The following is a 14,172-nucleotide window of genomic DNA, read 5'->3' as shown; positions in this document are numbered from 1 at the left end:
CTACAACTATCAATCATTCCCTTCTGGCATTACCATGGTGATGCTGTCAAATAAATGGGAAGGTCCACTGACAAACAGCACTGTGATTGAGGACAGTGAGGGAGGGGGGGAATAGTGAGTGAATGTGGAATTGAAAGGGTGAGAAAGACACGCCTTCCAGCTTTCAAAACAAACGAGGAGCCAAAACAAATGCAGATAAATGCAAAGTCATTCAGATACAAACTTCAAAATCATCTAATATATAGTAAATCTCCTAATTGGCTAAATGCTCAGTTAAAGAGAAGTTCACCCAAAAATGGAATTCTGTCATCATTTACTTACCCTGACCACCAATCCAAACACATATAATTGTTTTTCCTTTCATACAAAACAAATGGAGATGTTTTGAAGAATGTTCATGCTGCTCTTTTCAATACAATGACGTTTATAGTGACCACAGTCTGCCAAGCTGAAAAATGACAAAAAAAGCACCATAGAAGAACCAAAGATGTAGTCCATTAAATGTAGTCCAATAGTTGATATATGTCTTTCAAACTAAATATACCATGTCAAGATGCATTGCTTTAGTTCTGACGTAAATGGCCAACACCATTGGTTATTGTGTGTCTCATAACATTCGCGATTCAAGTTTGAATATATCTGACAAACAAGAGTTGCAGTGGAGGGTGAGATTTTCAGTGGTCGGCCAAAGTTTACTCACACAAAGCTATTGTATGGCTTTAAAAGACCTGGAATAAAGTGCACAAGTCATATGGACAACTTTTATGAAACCCTTTTTAGGGATGGACATTTTGGTAATTGTGTCTACTCGAGTACTCCAAAGGGAGGAGGGGTATAACATAGATATGTACATACAGTAAATGTAGATATATGTCAGACATCTGTCTTTAGCTGCTGCATTGCATCTTATTGTTCCAGTGTCTCGCCTATACATTCTTATGGGCTGCTATAATGTAATCTGTTACAAAAAATATAAAAGATGGCATAATAAAAATATAATGCATCATATCTTGTCATTATGTGAAGAATTGCTGGCCATTCCAATGAAAGAATGCTCAGAAAGCGCGTCTTTCTGCTTTTCCTTCGGACGCCATAACCATTGCGTATTCAATACGCAGTGTTAAGTTTAAAATAGTTTTAGAGACTCTATATTCTGTTCCATTTAGCTGCGCTGCGTCTAGATGTTTGAAAGGAAGAACACGTCACAGTCACACGTCTGGTGTGTGTGCGCTGTATATCCCACGGACAGAATCTCACGCCGCGCAGTGTTGGAGTTTGTTGTTGTGATGATTTATGCTGCCTTCCATTCAACTTGGAATTTCCTACTGGGAAAAGTGCAACGGAAATGCCACTTTATGTCGGACTTCCAACTTGGAAAATCGTGCGGAAATCTTCAACTGCGATTTCACCAAGATGCAGGTGTTTCACCTCACGCAAACATGTCAGCACCCAGGGAGATTTACAGTCAATGATAAACATTGTTTAATAAAAGTCAATATGCATTAATGAGTCAGTTTCTACATTACATGATAATAAAACTCGTTAAGTAAACGTTTGCAGAGAACGTATTCAAAATACGGTTAATTATACTCTCTTTTTTATCGTATACATGTAGAACAAACACTAGCATAGCAGCATCGTTTATCAGTTTGGTTGCTATGAGACCTCTTTGTTCACAATGAAAGTATAGCTGAAAATCACAACATAATCAATCTCAAAATTAAAAATAAGGCCCCTCTTTGACACGTTTATGTATAGTTGTCACTAAATTTTGAATTAAGTGAAAAGTCACGTCACGCATTTTCTTTATCGATCATCGTTTTCATGATCGATCATTGCTGTCACTTCCGAGTACTCGTGCCCATCCCTAACCCTTGTTACTTTTTAGTTTTTTTTGGAGCTTGACAGACCCTGGTCATTATAGGCTAACATTTGAGAGCGGTAGCACCAGCACCTGAATTGGTGGCAAAATGAAAATGATATGGACAAAAACAAACAATATTAAAAATAAGTACATTTCCAATAAAAACGCACATTTGTCCCATTGAAATGCCCACTTGACCGTAAACCGTTGATCTTGAAATTTTGTACATATACCTTTTTTATATTGGGCTAAATTAAAATACTGTGACAGCAGGAATGAGTTTCATCAGGATCTTACTGATTAAAATACACTCATCTGAAGACAAACAAAGCCTTTTTTAAACTAGTTTAATCACAGACACATTAGGGGTTTTCATAGAGGTTTTAAACAAATAATCAATGCCGAATTCGCGAACGAGCCCTTGCTTCTCGCAGCACTGTTTATGATGATCTACGTGACTGAGAGCTCGAGACCAGTCCACGTGTAAACACACGTGCTCAACGCTGAGCTGTCCATTGAGCCGCTGTGACTGATCCAGGTAGAGCTGTTTCGTTTCGCTTTTGAAACTTCTACCGTTTTACATTTCTCATACGCAACAAAAAAACGACAGTGCATAATCAGAGTGTCGGCCAACTTTGTAGTTGTAGGGGCAGTGGTGGCTTGGTGGTTAAGGCTCTGGGTTACTGACTAGATTGTCAGGGGTTCAGGCCCCAACACCGCCACGATGCCACTGTTGGGCCCTTGAGCAAGGCCCTTGACCCCATCTGCTCCAGGGGCGCCGTATCATGGCTGACCCTGCGCTCTGACCCCAGCTTGGCTGGGATATGCAAAAACAGGGGCAGTGGTGGCTCAGCGGTTAAGGCTCTGGGTTACTGATCAGAAGGTTGGGGGTTCAAGCCCCAGCATCGCCAAGATGCCACTGTTGGGCCTTGACCCTATCTGCTCCAGGGGCGCCGTATCATGGCTGACCCTGCACTCTGACCCCAGCTTAGCTGGGATATGTGGAAAAAAAGAATTTCAAATAAATAAATAAATATAATTAAATTAAATTAGTTGCACCAGTGCGACCTCTTGCAAAGTTTAATTGCACTATTAGGAAAAAGGTCGCAGTCTGGAGCCCTCTAGGTTCAATCGGGCCGGACAGCTTTCATAGCGGAAACGTGCCACTCTGTACCGATCCAGTCTCATTGACACAGTTACATTTTTTACGTTTTTTTTCATTTCATTCTGGTGCTGCGAAATCAGAATAAGAATGGACAGACTGAGCAAGTGACCAATCGTGAGTTACCAAATCTCTAAAACCATTCCACTAGCATGGTTCTCTGTCCTGAGTACATTTAGCACGAAGTTTGTAATAATACCGTACCATGCTCTTGAACCGGCACTGCTACTGGAACTATAACAAAAATCCCTTAAACGTTGTGCACCATTCCTTTGTGAGACACACTTGTGATGTTCGCGGGTCAGAAATGACCCGAACACACAGTACATGTGTAATATTTTCCTTTTTTTCTTTGAATATTTTTTTAAAGCTATGTAATAACACTCATTAACCAAAGTATAAACACTAAAGTTGTGCATTTTGGGGGGGGGGATTTTATGGTATCTAGACATTATTTAGCTCTAAATTACTAATTTAAGCCATTCGTTTTCACATAAAACAAGCACATTTTATGTTATCTTCACTTCAATAAAAAAAATTAAAAAAAAAAAAAAAAAAAAATACAACTTCATTTCAGTATATTGAAAGTGTCAAAACACCACAATTTGTCATGCACTGGGGGTCTCTGGTGACATCAACTGGTTTAAAAAAAATAATAATTTCATGAAATAACAACTGTGGCCAATAGATTACTTCAGTGCTCCATGCATTGGCTGATTTCTATAAGAATCATTTCTATATATATTATCACAATTTATGCATTGGATATATATTTAGACATTATAAAATATATATATATATATATATATATATATAGATATATAGATATATATAGATATATAGATATAGATATATATTATTTGTCAAATTGTAGCATTTTGTCTAAACCACGTGTTGAAGTGTCAGATTTTGCAATGATGCTCCAATATGCTGGCGAACATGACATGCTCCACAGTAAAATCTGACTGTGATACAAAGAAAGGACAGAGTTATTATTTTGTTACCTGTCATTAATTTAAAACATCAAACATCAAAATTCTAGCAGAAACTTTGTCACACAGGGGTCAGACTCAGACTTCGATCTGTGTGGTATGTTTGGAATATACAGACAGGTCTGTCTACACCTGTGAGGGCCAAATGTCCTCATCGGTAAAAAAAAAGCTCTTAAATTGGTCAGATGATATTGATCTTCAAATCTAGGGATGTGCACGTTTGTGTGATGATTAGTGTTATGTTTAGGGGTAAAGGTTGGAAATTATCCTGCTGAAAGAGGCCACTGCCATCAGGGAATACCGTTGCCATGAAGGGGTGTACGTGGTCTGCAACAATCTTTAGGTAGGTGGTACGTGCCAAAGTAACATCCACATGAATGCCAGGACCCAAGGTTTCCCAGCAGAACATTGCCCAGAGCATCACACTGCCTCTGCCAGCCTAATTCTTCCCATAGTGCATCCTGCTGCCATCTCTTCCCCAGGTAAACGACGCACTCGCACCCGGCCGTCCACATGATCTAAATGAAAACGTGATTCATCAGATCAGGCCACCTTCTTCCATTGCTCCATGGTCCAGTTCTGATGCTCACGTGCCCTTTGTAGGCGCTTTCGGCGGTGGACAGGGGTCAGCATGGACACTCTGACCGGTCTGCATCTTTGCAGCCCCATACGCAGCAAGCTGCGATGCACTGTGTTCTGACGCCTTTCTATCATGGCCAGCATTAAGTTTTTTAGCAATTTGTGCTACAGTAGCTCTTCTGTGGGATCAGACCAGACGGGCTAGCCTTCACTCCCCATGCGCATCAATGAGCCTTGGGCGCCCATGACCCTGTCGCCAGTTCACCGGTTGTCCTACCTTGGATCACTTTTGGTAGGTACTAACCACTGCATAACAGGAACACCCCACAAGGCCTGCCGTTTTGGAGATGCTCTGACCCAGTCGTCTAGCAATCACAATTTGGCCCTTGTCAAAGTCGCTCAGATCCTTACACTTGCCCATTTTTCCTGCTTCCAACACATGAAATTCAAGAACTGACTGTTCACTTGCTGCCTAATATATCCCACCCCTTTACAGGTGCCACTGTAACGAGATAATGTTATTCACTTCACCTGTCTCTCTTTTGGGTCAACTTTAGTTTTGGTAAATTTTACATTTACACTTGTTTTTTGAACTAATATATTTTATATTTTTTTAAATAAATTATATATATATATATATATATATATATATATATTTTTTTTTATTATATATTATATTTTTATTATATTATGCAATAGTAAAATATTTATTACCTGCCTCTGCTGACAGCGTGCGCATCAGAGCAATTCACACGCTCTTCTGGACAGGAGCTGGTTGACCTCCATGGTGCGGCTCAGTGACGCTCGGACTCGGGAGTTCAACTGAATGACACACAAATGTGCCGTCCATGGCATTTATACAGTATATTCGCTTAAAATTCCCTTATTTGGGCATTAAAATGTGATTGGAATTTGAATGCCCAATAACCACGGTTACCTCAAATAACCGAGGTTAGATCAAATAATCGCGATCAGACGGTTATTTAATAATTGCAACAGGCCTAATCAGAATCAAGGCAAACAGTTATATCCATAACATGCTCTTCTCTAGATTTATTGAAAGATTTATTTTAGAAATAGAAAGAAAAGCACTGCTTGTATCCTCTTTGGGTAACTCATGTCACTATTACAAATGCATTACATTTATAAAATCCTGCTTGAAAGTACTCAAACACACATTACTTCCATAGGCCGTCATCGGAAAATAGAAACGTGTGTCAGAGTAATGACAGCTGGGCAACAGTTACTAAGACAGGATTGGTCAGAAGCGCTTTTAAGGCGGGCTTAGTGAAGGGTCAATTCATAAGTATACCAGTAATCCATTTCATCTTCCAGAGTCTCTGCCATTAACTCCCCGTACTTTCGTTGTATGGAAACAAGCAGAATGAACATTCTTCACAACATCTCCTTTTGTGTTCCACAGAAGAAAATACAGGAGAGTACATTATAACAGAATTTTACAACTTTTGGGTGATTGCTTTAACATAACTCTGGGCCTGAACAGACATTCATATAATTCAACAACTATCCATTAATATGGCCTTCAATAAAAACAAACATCAAGTGTGATTTTGGGTTACAACCTGAACTAAAACCAGACCAGACCACAGACCACACGTAGGCAAGAATCATATCAACCCGAGCTGAACACCACCATGGAAACATTTGTGCTTGGTCACATGCAGCTATTATGGGAATTTCTAAACCTGCTGTGACAAAGCAATGAAGTCACATGTATTACAAGTATAATCACTAACAGAATACGATGATTTTTCTCAACCAACCAGCCCAACAGCATCAAAAGGCTGGTGGATCCCATTGAGAGCATTCATAACATATGTAACGGACTCACATTGTCCATAGCAACACGTTCCGAGAGCATCACTGTGTGCTCGACATGATTCCCGGGGGCCTGATTGAGATATAATACAAACCGAGAACCCCAGTGCCAGATCACAAAGCTAAACCTGCTTTACATGTTTAAAACTGCTTTAAAACACTGACCAGGTGGCTTTGCGCATTTGCAGGCCAGCAAAAGCTGTGATGTTCTCAAGTATGCAATATTTATTAGGAACACGTCATGCACTATCTGACCTCTAAGTAACCAATTCAGCATCAACAGAGAACAATCTCATTTCCGGTGACATCCAGTCACTGTTCTGCTAGGGTCCATGTGAGACACTCTGTATTTTTGAAAGAACAAGTGACGAAGCATTTCGGATGCTCTTTTTCTGTAGGTCAAATGACAAACAGTTAAACAGCGGACTGGAAATGCCTACACACCCAATTCTGTATATCCCCCAGCAATGCTGAAAATAACATTTATTTATTTTTTTCATTTTTGTTCCAAAAGCACTTCACAGTTTCCATAGTGAATCAACAAACTCAAAACATTTTTGAAATGTAACACAATTCTTGCATAGTAACCATTACTTGAACTGTGGTGTGCAGTAAGACCATAGTAAACACATTTGGTAAACACTAGTTACCAGGGATGACTCCCCATTACTACTCAGATATCACATGTATGTCTCCGAGGTGCCTGTTTTAGATCTTTTCATATGGAAAGCATCACATTCTAAGTAACATCTGCTAAACATCTTAAAAAGATCAGATTTACAAACATTCTAAATCATAAATGTCTCAAAGACATCTGCTGTATGTCTTAATGACATCCAAAACACGTCTTATAGATGTATTGCAGATAACATGAAAAATACCTCTTCCAGATGTAAACACACACCAAATAGAGGTCTTGCAATCAAGATATGGTCAGATCAATGTAACTAACAAACCATGATATTTGTTATTAAAATAAATAAATGCCTTAGCACATTTAGAATCTATAACTGCCATTATTGTCATAAAAAATAATTCCCTCACTTCTAATAAAAGATTAATTACCATTTCCACCAAAACACTGTGTTTACTTAGGTTAGTGTTACCATAGTAAAAATAAATAAATAAATAAATAAAAACACCAAAACAAACAAAAAAAAAAAAAACAAAGCGAAAAAATTAATAAATATATAAATTAAATTTTTAATTTTAAGGTTTAAATGAAATGACACCGACCCTACTAATAACACAGAAAACACAGTAAATATCACATTCACTATCTACTCTATAATCAATAAAGCTCAATAACACCTCATAAAATACTACTACTACTACTACTAATAATAATAATAATAAATGAACGTTTAAGCACACATTTAATAACAAAAACACATTGTATCCATAATCTTCAAGAATAATAGCCAAGCTAACTTTAAAAACAGTGCTGCTTTAATTTCACACGGTATATCGCGGTTTTACGCTTTCGATCATATCTCTCAAATTGTAATAAACACTTAAACGTGTTTAAATTCATAGTCCGTGTGAAAAGCGAGGGAAAGAACTGTCTTTGATGCGGTTACTTTGAGGTTTACACACTGGGTTCGCTTCGACTAGCGCGGTAGCATGTTAGCTCAGTGTTTGAGGCCTCAATTCTCTACAAAAAAAAACTCTGAACAGCGGGAAACAAAACACTTATAAAATGTGTGAAGTGTCAAATAAATGTATTATAAAGGACACACTACGCGGCTGTGATGAAATGCGGAGATTTGTGCAGTGTTTGTAGACATTATCACTCGACAACAAAACTGTCGGACCACTTCAGTTCTCGTGTCATTTCACTCCATGTATCTGGTCGTGCCTCGTATATTTGTCACGGTTTTTATGTTACCTGTATGTAGTTGCTCTCGCAGTACTCGGCGACTCTCTCTAGGTTGGCGTAGCTGTCTAGCAGGGCTCCTCGACCAGCAGGAATCTCCTCTTCCAGCAGCATCTGCAGCTCCGCCATCTTCACATCTTACTGATGTATGCAAGAGGAAAATACCACCATCACACTGCCCTGTCCCTCTGTCACTCACTGAAGCATGCAGGAGGAAAACACCATCACACTCCCCTGTCCCTCTGTCACTCACTGAAGCATGCAGGAGGAAAACACCATCACACTCCCCTGTCCCTCTATCACTCACTGAAGTATGCAGGAGGAAATACCATCACACTCCCCTGGCCCTCTGTCACTCACTGAAGTATGCAGGAGGAAATACCATCACACTCCCCTGTCCCTCTATCACTCACTGAAGTATGCAGGAGGAAATGCCATCACACTCCCCTGTCCCTCTGTCACTCACTGAAGCATGCAGGAGGAAACACCATCACACTCCCCTGGCCCTCTATCACTCACTGAAGCATGCAGGATAGGGATGGGTGGATCGATACTTCCGATACTGATGTGGCATCAAGAATATCGATCCTCACATAAAAATATAGATTCTGAAGGTTTTTTTTTTTTTTTTAACAAGTCATCTTATTATTTAGATTACATGAATATTAATGCATCTCATAAGCTTCGAAGTGGAAAACAAAATTATATGAGCGAATTGTTGCATGGCACCGGAATTATTTTTTCTTCCGCTCATCTTGACATGCCAGAAATGCTAAAATACACTATAAGTCACAGACAGCGCTCACCCTTTCAGTCATAGCGCTCGTTCAAATAGGGAGCAGTGCTTTCCTGAGGCAATGACAGAAAAACAGCATCTGGAGTTATTCACACTAAGTCAAATGTGACATGTATTATAATAGGCTTGTATGACCATTTTTACAGGTTTATTTAAGTTCAGAGTTGTTAAAACATTGATAATGTTCTGTAATCCTCATTAATAAATGATACCCTTATGAAAACTTACCATGGATTTACTGTAATAATATTGTATTAACCATGAATGTAGTAACATGTTTGTTTTTTTTTTTTTTTTTTTTTCTTTTTGGCAGTAACCACGGTTTTGATACAATTAACCATGGTTTTACTACAGCATTACTGTAGTATCCATATGGTAATTTGGTTTTAGCAGTAGTAACCATATAATAATATCTATGGTTAATTTTGAGGTTTTATATGTGGCTTATACAAACTAATTTTAAAGGGAAACAAAGCAGCCTAATAATTTTCTGTTTAGACCCATAAATATATAACAAATGTAAGTAATAATAAAGTTACTCATTTTATCTAAATAATTCGTAAAAATTCAATTTAATAGAGGTATCGTATTGGTATTGATATTGACGATATTGACCTAAAAGTACTTGGTATCAGATCGAAAAGAAAATAAGTGATATCGCCCATCCTTAATGCAGGGGGAAAATACCATCACCATCACACTTCCTCCTGCATGCATGCAGGTGAGTATTTATTTTCTCCACACTCAGATACACAGAAAAACACGGCTCTCAGTGGCCAACTCAAACAGGGTCTTTTTTTAACAGTCTCTCACAGAACTAAGTAGTTATTGCTGCCGGTCATTCGACCACCAGCTCTCTTGCCACTCTCTCTCCCACTCCGACGCTCTGGCATGCTTTATCAGGTCTCCCTCTGCCAACACTATAATGAGAAACAGGTGTTAGAGTAATTACAGCCCAGGTGACGAGCCTTACCACTTTCCCTCTCCCGCAGACAGACACATGACCACACCCCCATATCAAATACCCCCACTGCCGACTCAGGCCGGGGCAACATCTGGCCTGCCCACTATTATTGGAGTCTCTTTCCTTCTTAGCAAGAAAACTCTCAAAGTCCAGGGGTTCCAGATATCAAAGATTAGACTTTATTGAACAAAGCAACAAAGCCGAGATGCCAGTTGATCACCTAGCATCTGAAATTACACTTCATAATCAAACATCCTTTATACAACTTCTGTTCCACCCTCTCTCTTTGAGTGATGGCCTCTTCTTCCAATAAAATCATCTTATGCCCTCCTAGTTTCGTCATCACCGTCTCCCTTCCAGCTGGTCACCTTTGGCCCCAACTTGCTGTTTCATCTCAATACCTGTTTTGCCGACCTTGGTGTTATCAGCACCAGCTCTGCTCATTAAATTTTCCTTTCAGTATCCACATACACACCTCCCTTTGGGTCATACAAAGTTTAATTGAAAGAGGCTGTAATTCTTTCTAGAGAAGCCAATCTGAATAACATTCATAATGCAGTTATTCATAATACATTGATTACACATTGTCATTTTTAGATCACTGCATATTTCATACATATTAATTAAGTTATTAACTGAATGATTAACTAAGTACTTTTTCTATGTTTGATATATAAAAAATATACTATAATATATAAAAATATACTATACTATTTGAAGGTCCTTCCTCTCAAGCTTCCCGTATGACGTTGAGCACGCTGTGCAGCCGACGCCCATACAGTAGCTCAAATGGGGAAAACCCCGTGGAGGCTTGCAGGACCTCTCGTACTGCAAACAGCAGGGGTTTGAGCCATTTATCCCAATTTTTAGCATCTTTGTGTACAAACTTACGAATCATGTTTTTCAAGGTCTTATTAAATCGTTCGACCAACCTGTCGGTTTGTGGGTGATAAACACTGGTGCGAATTGATTTAATGCCTGATAATTCATACAGTTCACGTGGTGTACATGACATGAATGTTGTGCCTTGATCAGTGAGGATTTAGTCCACCAGAACTAATACAAAGCGATGGTCACGTGCACTCTGCTCTAATGGCCCGATGAGGTCCATGCCAATTCTCTCGGAGGGGACCTCGATCAATGGCAGAGGTTTCAATGGTGCTTTTGAGGTGGCCGGTGGATTCACCAACTGGCACACACCATTTGCGTACATTGCCATGAATGCCCAGCAAAAAAAAAACTTGCCTTTATACGGTTCAAAGTCTTTTCATGACCTAAGTGACCAGCCGTTGGGTTATAGTGAGCTGCCTGGAAGAGTGTTTCCCGATGGCTCTTTGGTACTAATAGCTGAGTTGTATTCTCTTTGGTCTGAGAGTCCTGCATCACTTGATACAACCTCTCTTTAATAATAGAAAAGTATTGGTATGTGAGCACCACATTAGGCTGGAGCTGCTGACCATCAATTACTTTCACTTGGTCAAAGACGTGCTTGAGGGACTCGTCACACAACTGCTCTAGAGGGAAATCCCCCTCAGGGAAGCCCCTGAGTACAGGAATTCCCTTGTCTGCATCATCATGACACGGGGTCGCTGTCGACGGCCCTGGCACCGCCTCTCCAGCCATAGCGTCGCACGTCACACACCGCAACACTACTTTGCAGATCCCATTCACACATATTACCCTCAATAAATTTTTTAAATCAGGCCAATTGGTTCCCAGAATTAATGGATGGGTGAGGCGGGAATTAACCGCATCCTCGACTCTGTGCCTTTTTCCCCTGAATCATATCTCATTTGTTACAACTGGATATTTGTGAATTACCATGCACACACCTCACCCTCACTTGTTTATTCTTACCCAATGCCCCGCCTTGCACCAAGCGCTGGTGGATAGAGGTTTGGGAACAATCTGAATCCACCAAAGCTTGATGTGTATCCCCTTTTACTCTTACCGGTATCCGATATGCCCCTGCCCAATCGGGGGTAGCCTGTGGAGCGTCGGGGATCCGGATCAGTGTCCCCACCTCCATCACCGGACAACGATCCTGGCAGTGCCCAGCTTCCCCACAGCTCCAACAGACCGGCTCAGGCTTTCCTTCCACAATCATGGGGGCAGTCTCATCAACCTGGGGGGGATAGCGGAGGGAGACAGGGGGAGTAGGAGGGACAGACAAGGGGAGGAGTCCCCTGGACTGGGGATGGGGTTTAGGCAGGGCTCCTCCCCACATCCGGGGAGCCGGAACTGGGTGGCACTGGGAGGGATGGGAGGAGGGGGGAAGAGTGACACACAGGGGGTGGAGAGATAGCAGAGAGAGAAGAGGGAGAAGAAAAAAACACTGCTTCGCTGCCTCCTGGAAGCGCCGCCATGTAGTCCACTGCTAACTTGATGGCCACTTCCAGCGACGCCAGGTGGTGGCACTGGACCCACTCTTACATTCCATGAGGAAGCTGGGAGACGAACTGCTCCAGTACCACCAGATCGACAACCTCCATGGTGCTGCGGGTTCCCTCTGCCAGCAACCATTTCCGGCAGGCATCCCGGAGCTGTTGGGCAAAAGCGACCGGGCGGCCATTTTTCCCAAAGCTCAGAGATCTAAAGAGCTGACGGCTTTGCTCGGGGCTACGACCCACCCGTTGGGTCGCAGCACCAGCCCCCTCTCTGGCGGTCAGGCTCCGTGCCTGGAGCAGGACATGTTTGTTTTTTAATTCGCTAATTAAAACTTTATTAAATTAAAAAAATTGCTTCCTGTAAACACTGAATGCCTCACATCACTGTCATGTGACGTCATCATGTTGGCACGTTCATGCGAGAATTCAGAAGTTCCGCTCTGTTTACCACAGAGGAACGTACTTCATGTGAGAGTTAGGCCTATTCAAACAGCTACAGAGAGCTGGTGGAAGCGTCAATTTAAAGTTAAAAACGTTTTAATTAGCAATTTGTTTTTCACACAAATGTATTGATTAACTTCATTACTTAAGACATTACTTAATCGACTGGAGTCATGTGAATTACTTTGATGCTGCCTAAATATGTTTTTTGAACCATCAAAAACTGGTGTCCATTCACTTGCATTGGATGAAGCTAAAAACCTGGGATACTTTCCTAAAAATCTTAAATCCTGTTCTGATGAAGAAAGAAGGTCATATATATCTTGGATGGCCTGAGGGTGAGTAAATTATCAGCAAATTTTCATTTTTGGGTGAACTATTCATTTAAGCAGGAACCTGGTTGTAATGGAGTCCTTATTTTAAATGGCCTTTTTTGTGGCATTTTGTAGGAATGAAGATCTACAAACAGTGTCTTGTAAGTTTAATAAACTGGACCATTTTAGAATGACATCACTTTGATATTATTAACTGAAGTCCCACTCAGTGAGGAAATGCACTCATTTACAGACCCATAAAAATACCCCATACCATTGGCAATGCATAATTCATATTTTTAGGAAGAGTCCATTTAAGGGACATGAGATCTGAGCCCTTCAGTTCCTCTTGATGACTGTGATCCAGGTGTCATCTTTGGGAGTGTCCACCAGTTCATTCCTGGCCTCAACCACCCGCCCTTCCACTCTGGGCAGTCTCAACCTGCACACCAGTGTGCTGAGCAGCACTGTGGCCATATGCAAATCTGAAAGAGAGAGAGAGAGAGTGAAGTAAAGAAAATACAGCACCTTCATCATTGAAAACAATCAAGTGCAATTCCAGTTCAGATTTGAATATTGGTTTATGTATTTCCTCACGATAATGTCTGTATAGACCTTATTCATGCTAGCGCCATCTTTGATTTTGAATGGGAACGACAAAGAGGCTGCGAGGGATAGACTTACAGTCTCTTCAATGGGCTGTACTGCAGTTCAAAGTGCTTTTGGATCGTTCTGCAAACAAAACATTGATAAAATATCTGTCCAAGAACATTCAGTATACACAGAACTCCAGACAACATGAGTTGTGGAAACTCAGATGTGATCTAAGAGCTTTATACCATTCGTGCCATTGAAGAGATGGCAAGTCTATCCCTCACAGCCTCGTTGTCATTCCCATTAAAAATGAAAGATGGCGCTACCATAATTAAGGTTCCTCATTGTACCTTAGTTCAGGGCA

General features: G+C 40.7%; 1 protein-coding gene across 25 annotated transcripts in view; it reads right to left on the bottom strand.

The window, feature by feature from the left end:
• LOC127448928 (abl interactor 2-like) overlaps positions 1–8,815 on the bottom strand; it is a 28,661-nt gene extending 19,846 nt beyond the window's left edge. For 3 of the 25 annotated variants that reach the window (XM_051711890.1, XM_051711900.1, XM_051711897.1), the window contains exon 1: positions 8,325–8,812. In XM_051711890.1, coding sequence (XP_051567850.1) covers positions 8,325–8,441 — 117 coding nt within the window. In that variant the 5' untranslated portion in view covers positions 8,442–8,812. Of the gene's footprint in view, positions 1–8,324 lie in introns of all 25 variants that reach the window. The other 22 variants (XM_051711898.1, XM_051711894.1, XM_051711899.1 and 19 more) reach the window with 13 other exon arrangements.
• Positions 8,816–14,172: the final 5,357 nt, after the last annotated feature.

This window comes from Myxocyprinus asiaticus, chromosome 12, assembly GCF_019703515.2.
Source record: "Myxocyprinus asiaticus isolate MX2 ecotype Aquarium Trade chromosome 12, UBuf_Myxa_2, whole genome shotgun sequence".
NCBI classification, from domain to species: Eukaryota; Metazoa; Chordata; class Actinopteri; order Cypriniformes; family Catostomidae; genus Myxocyprinus; species Myxocyprinus asiaticus.
This window is presented reverse-complemented; position numbering and strand designations above follow the sequence as displayed.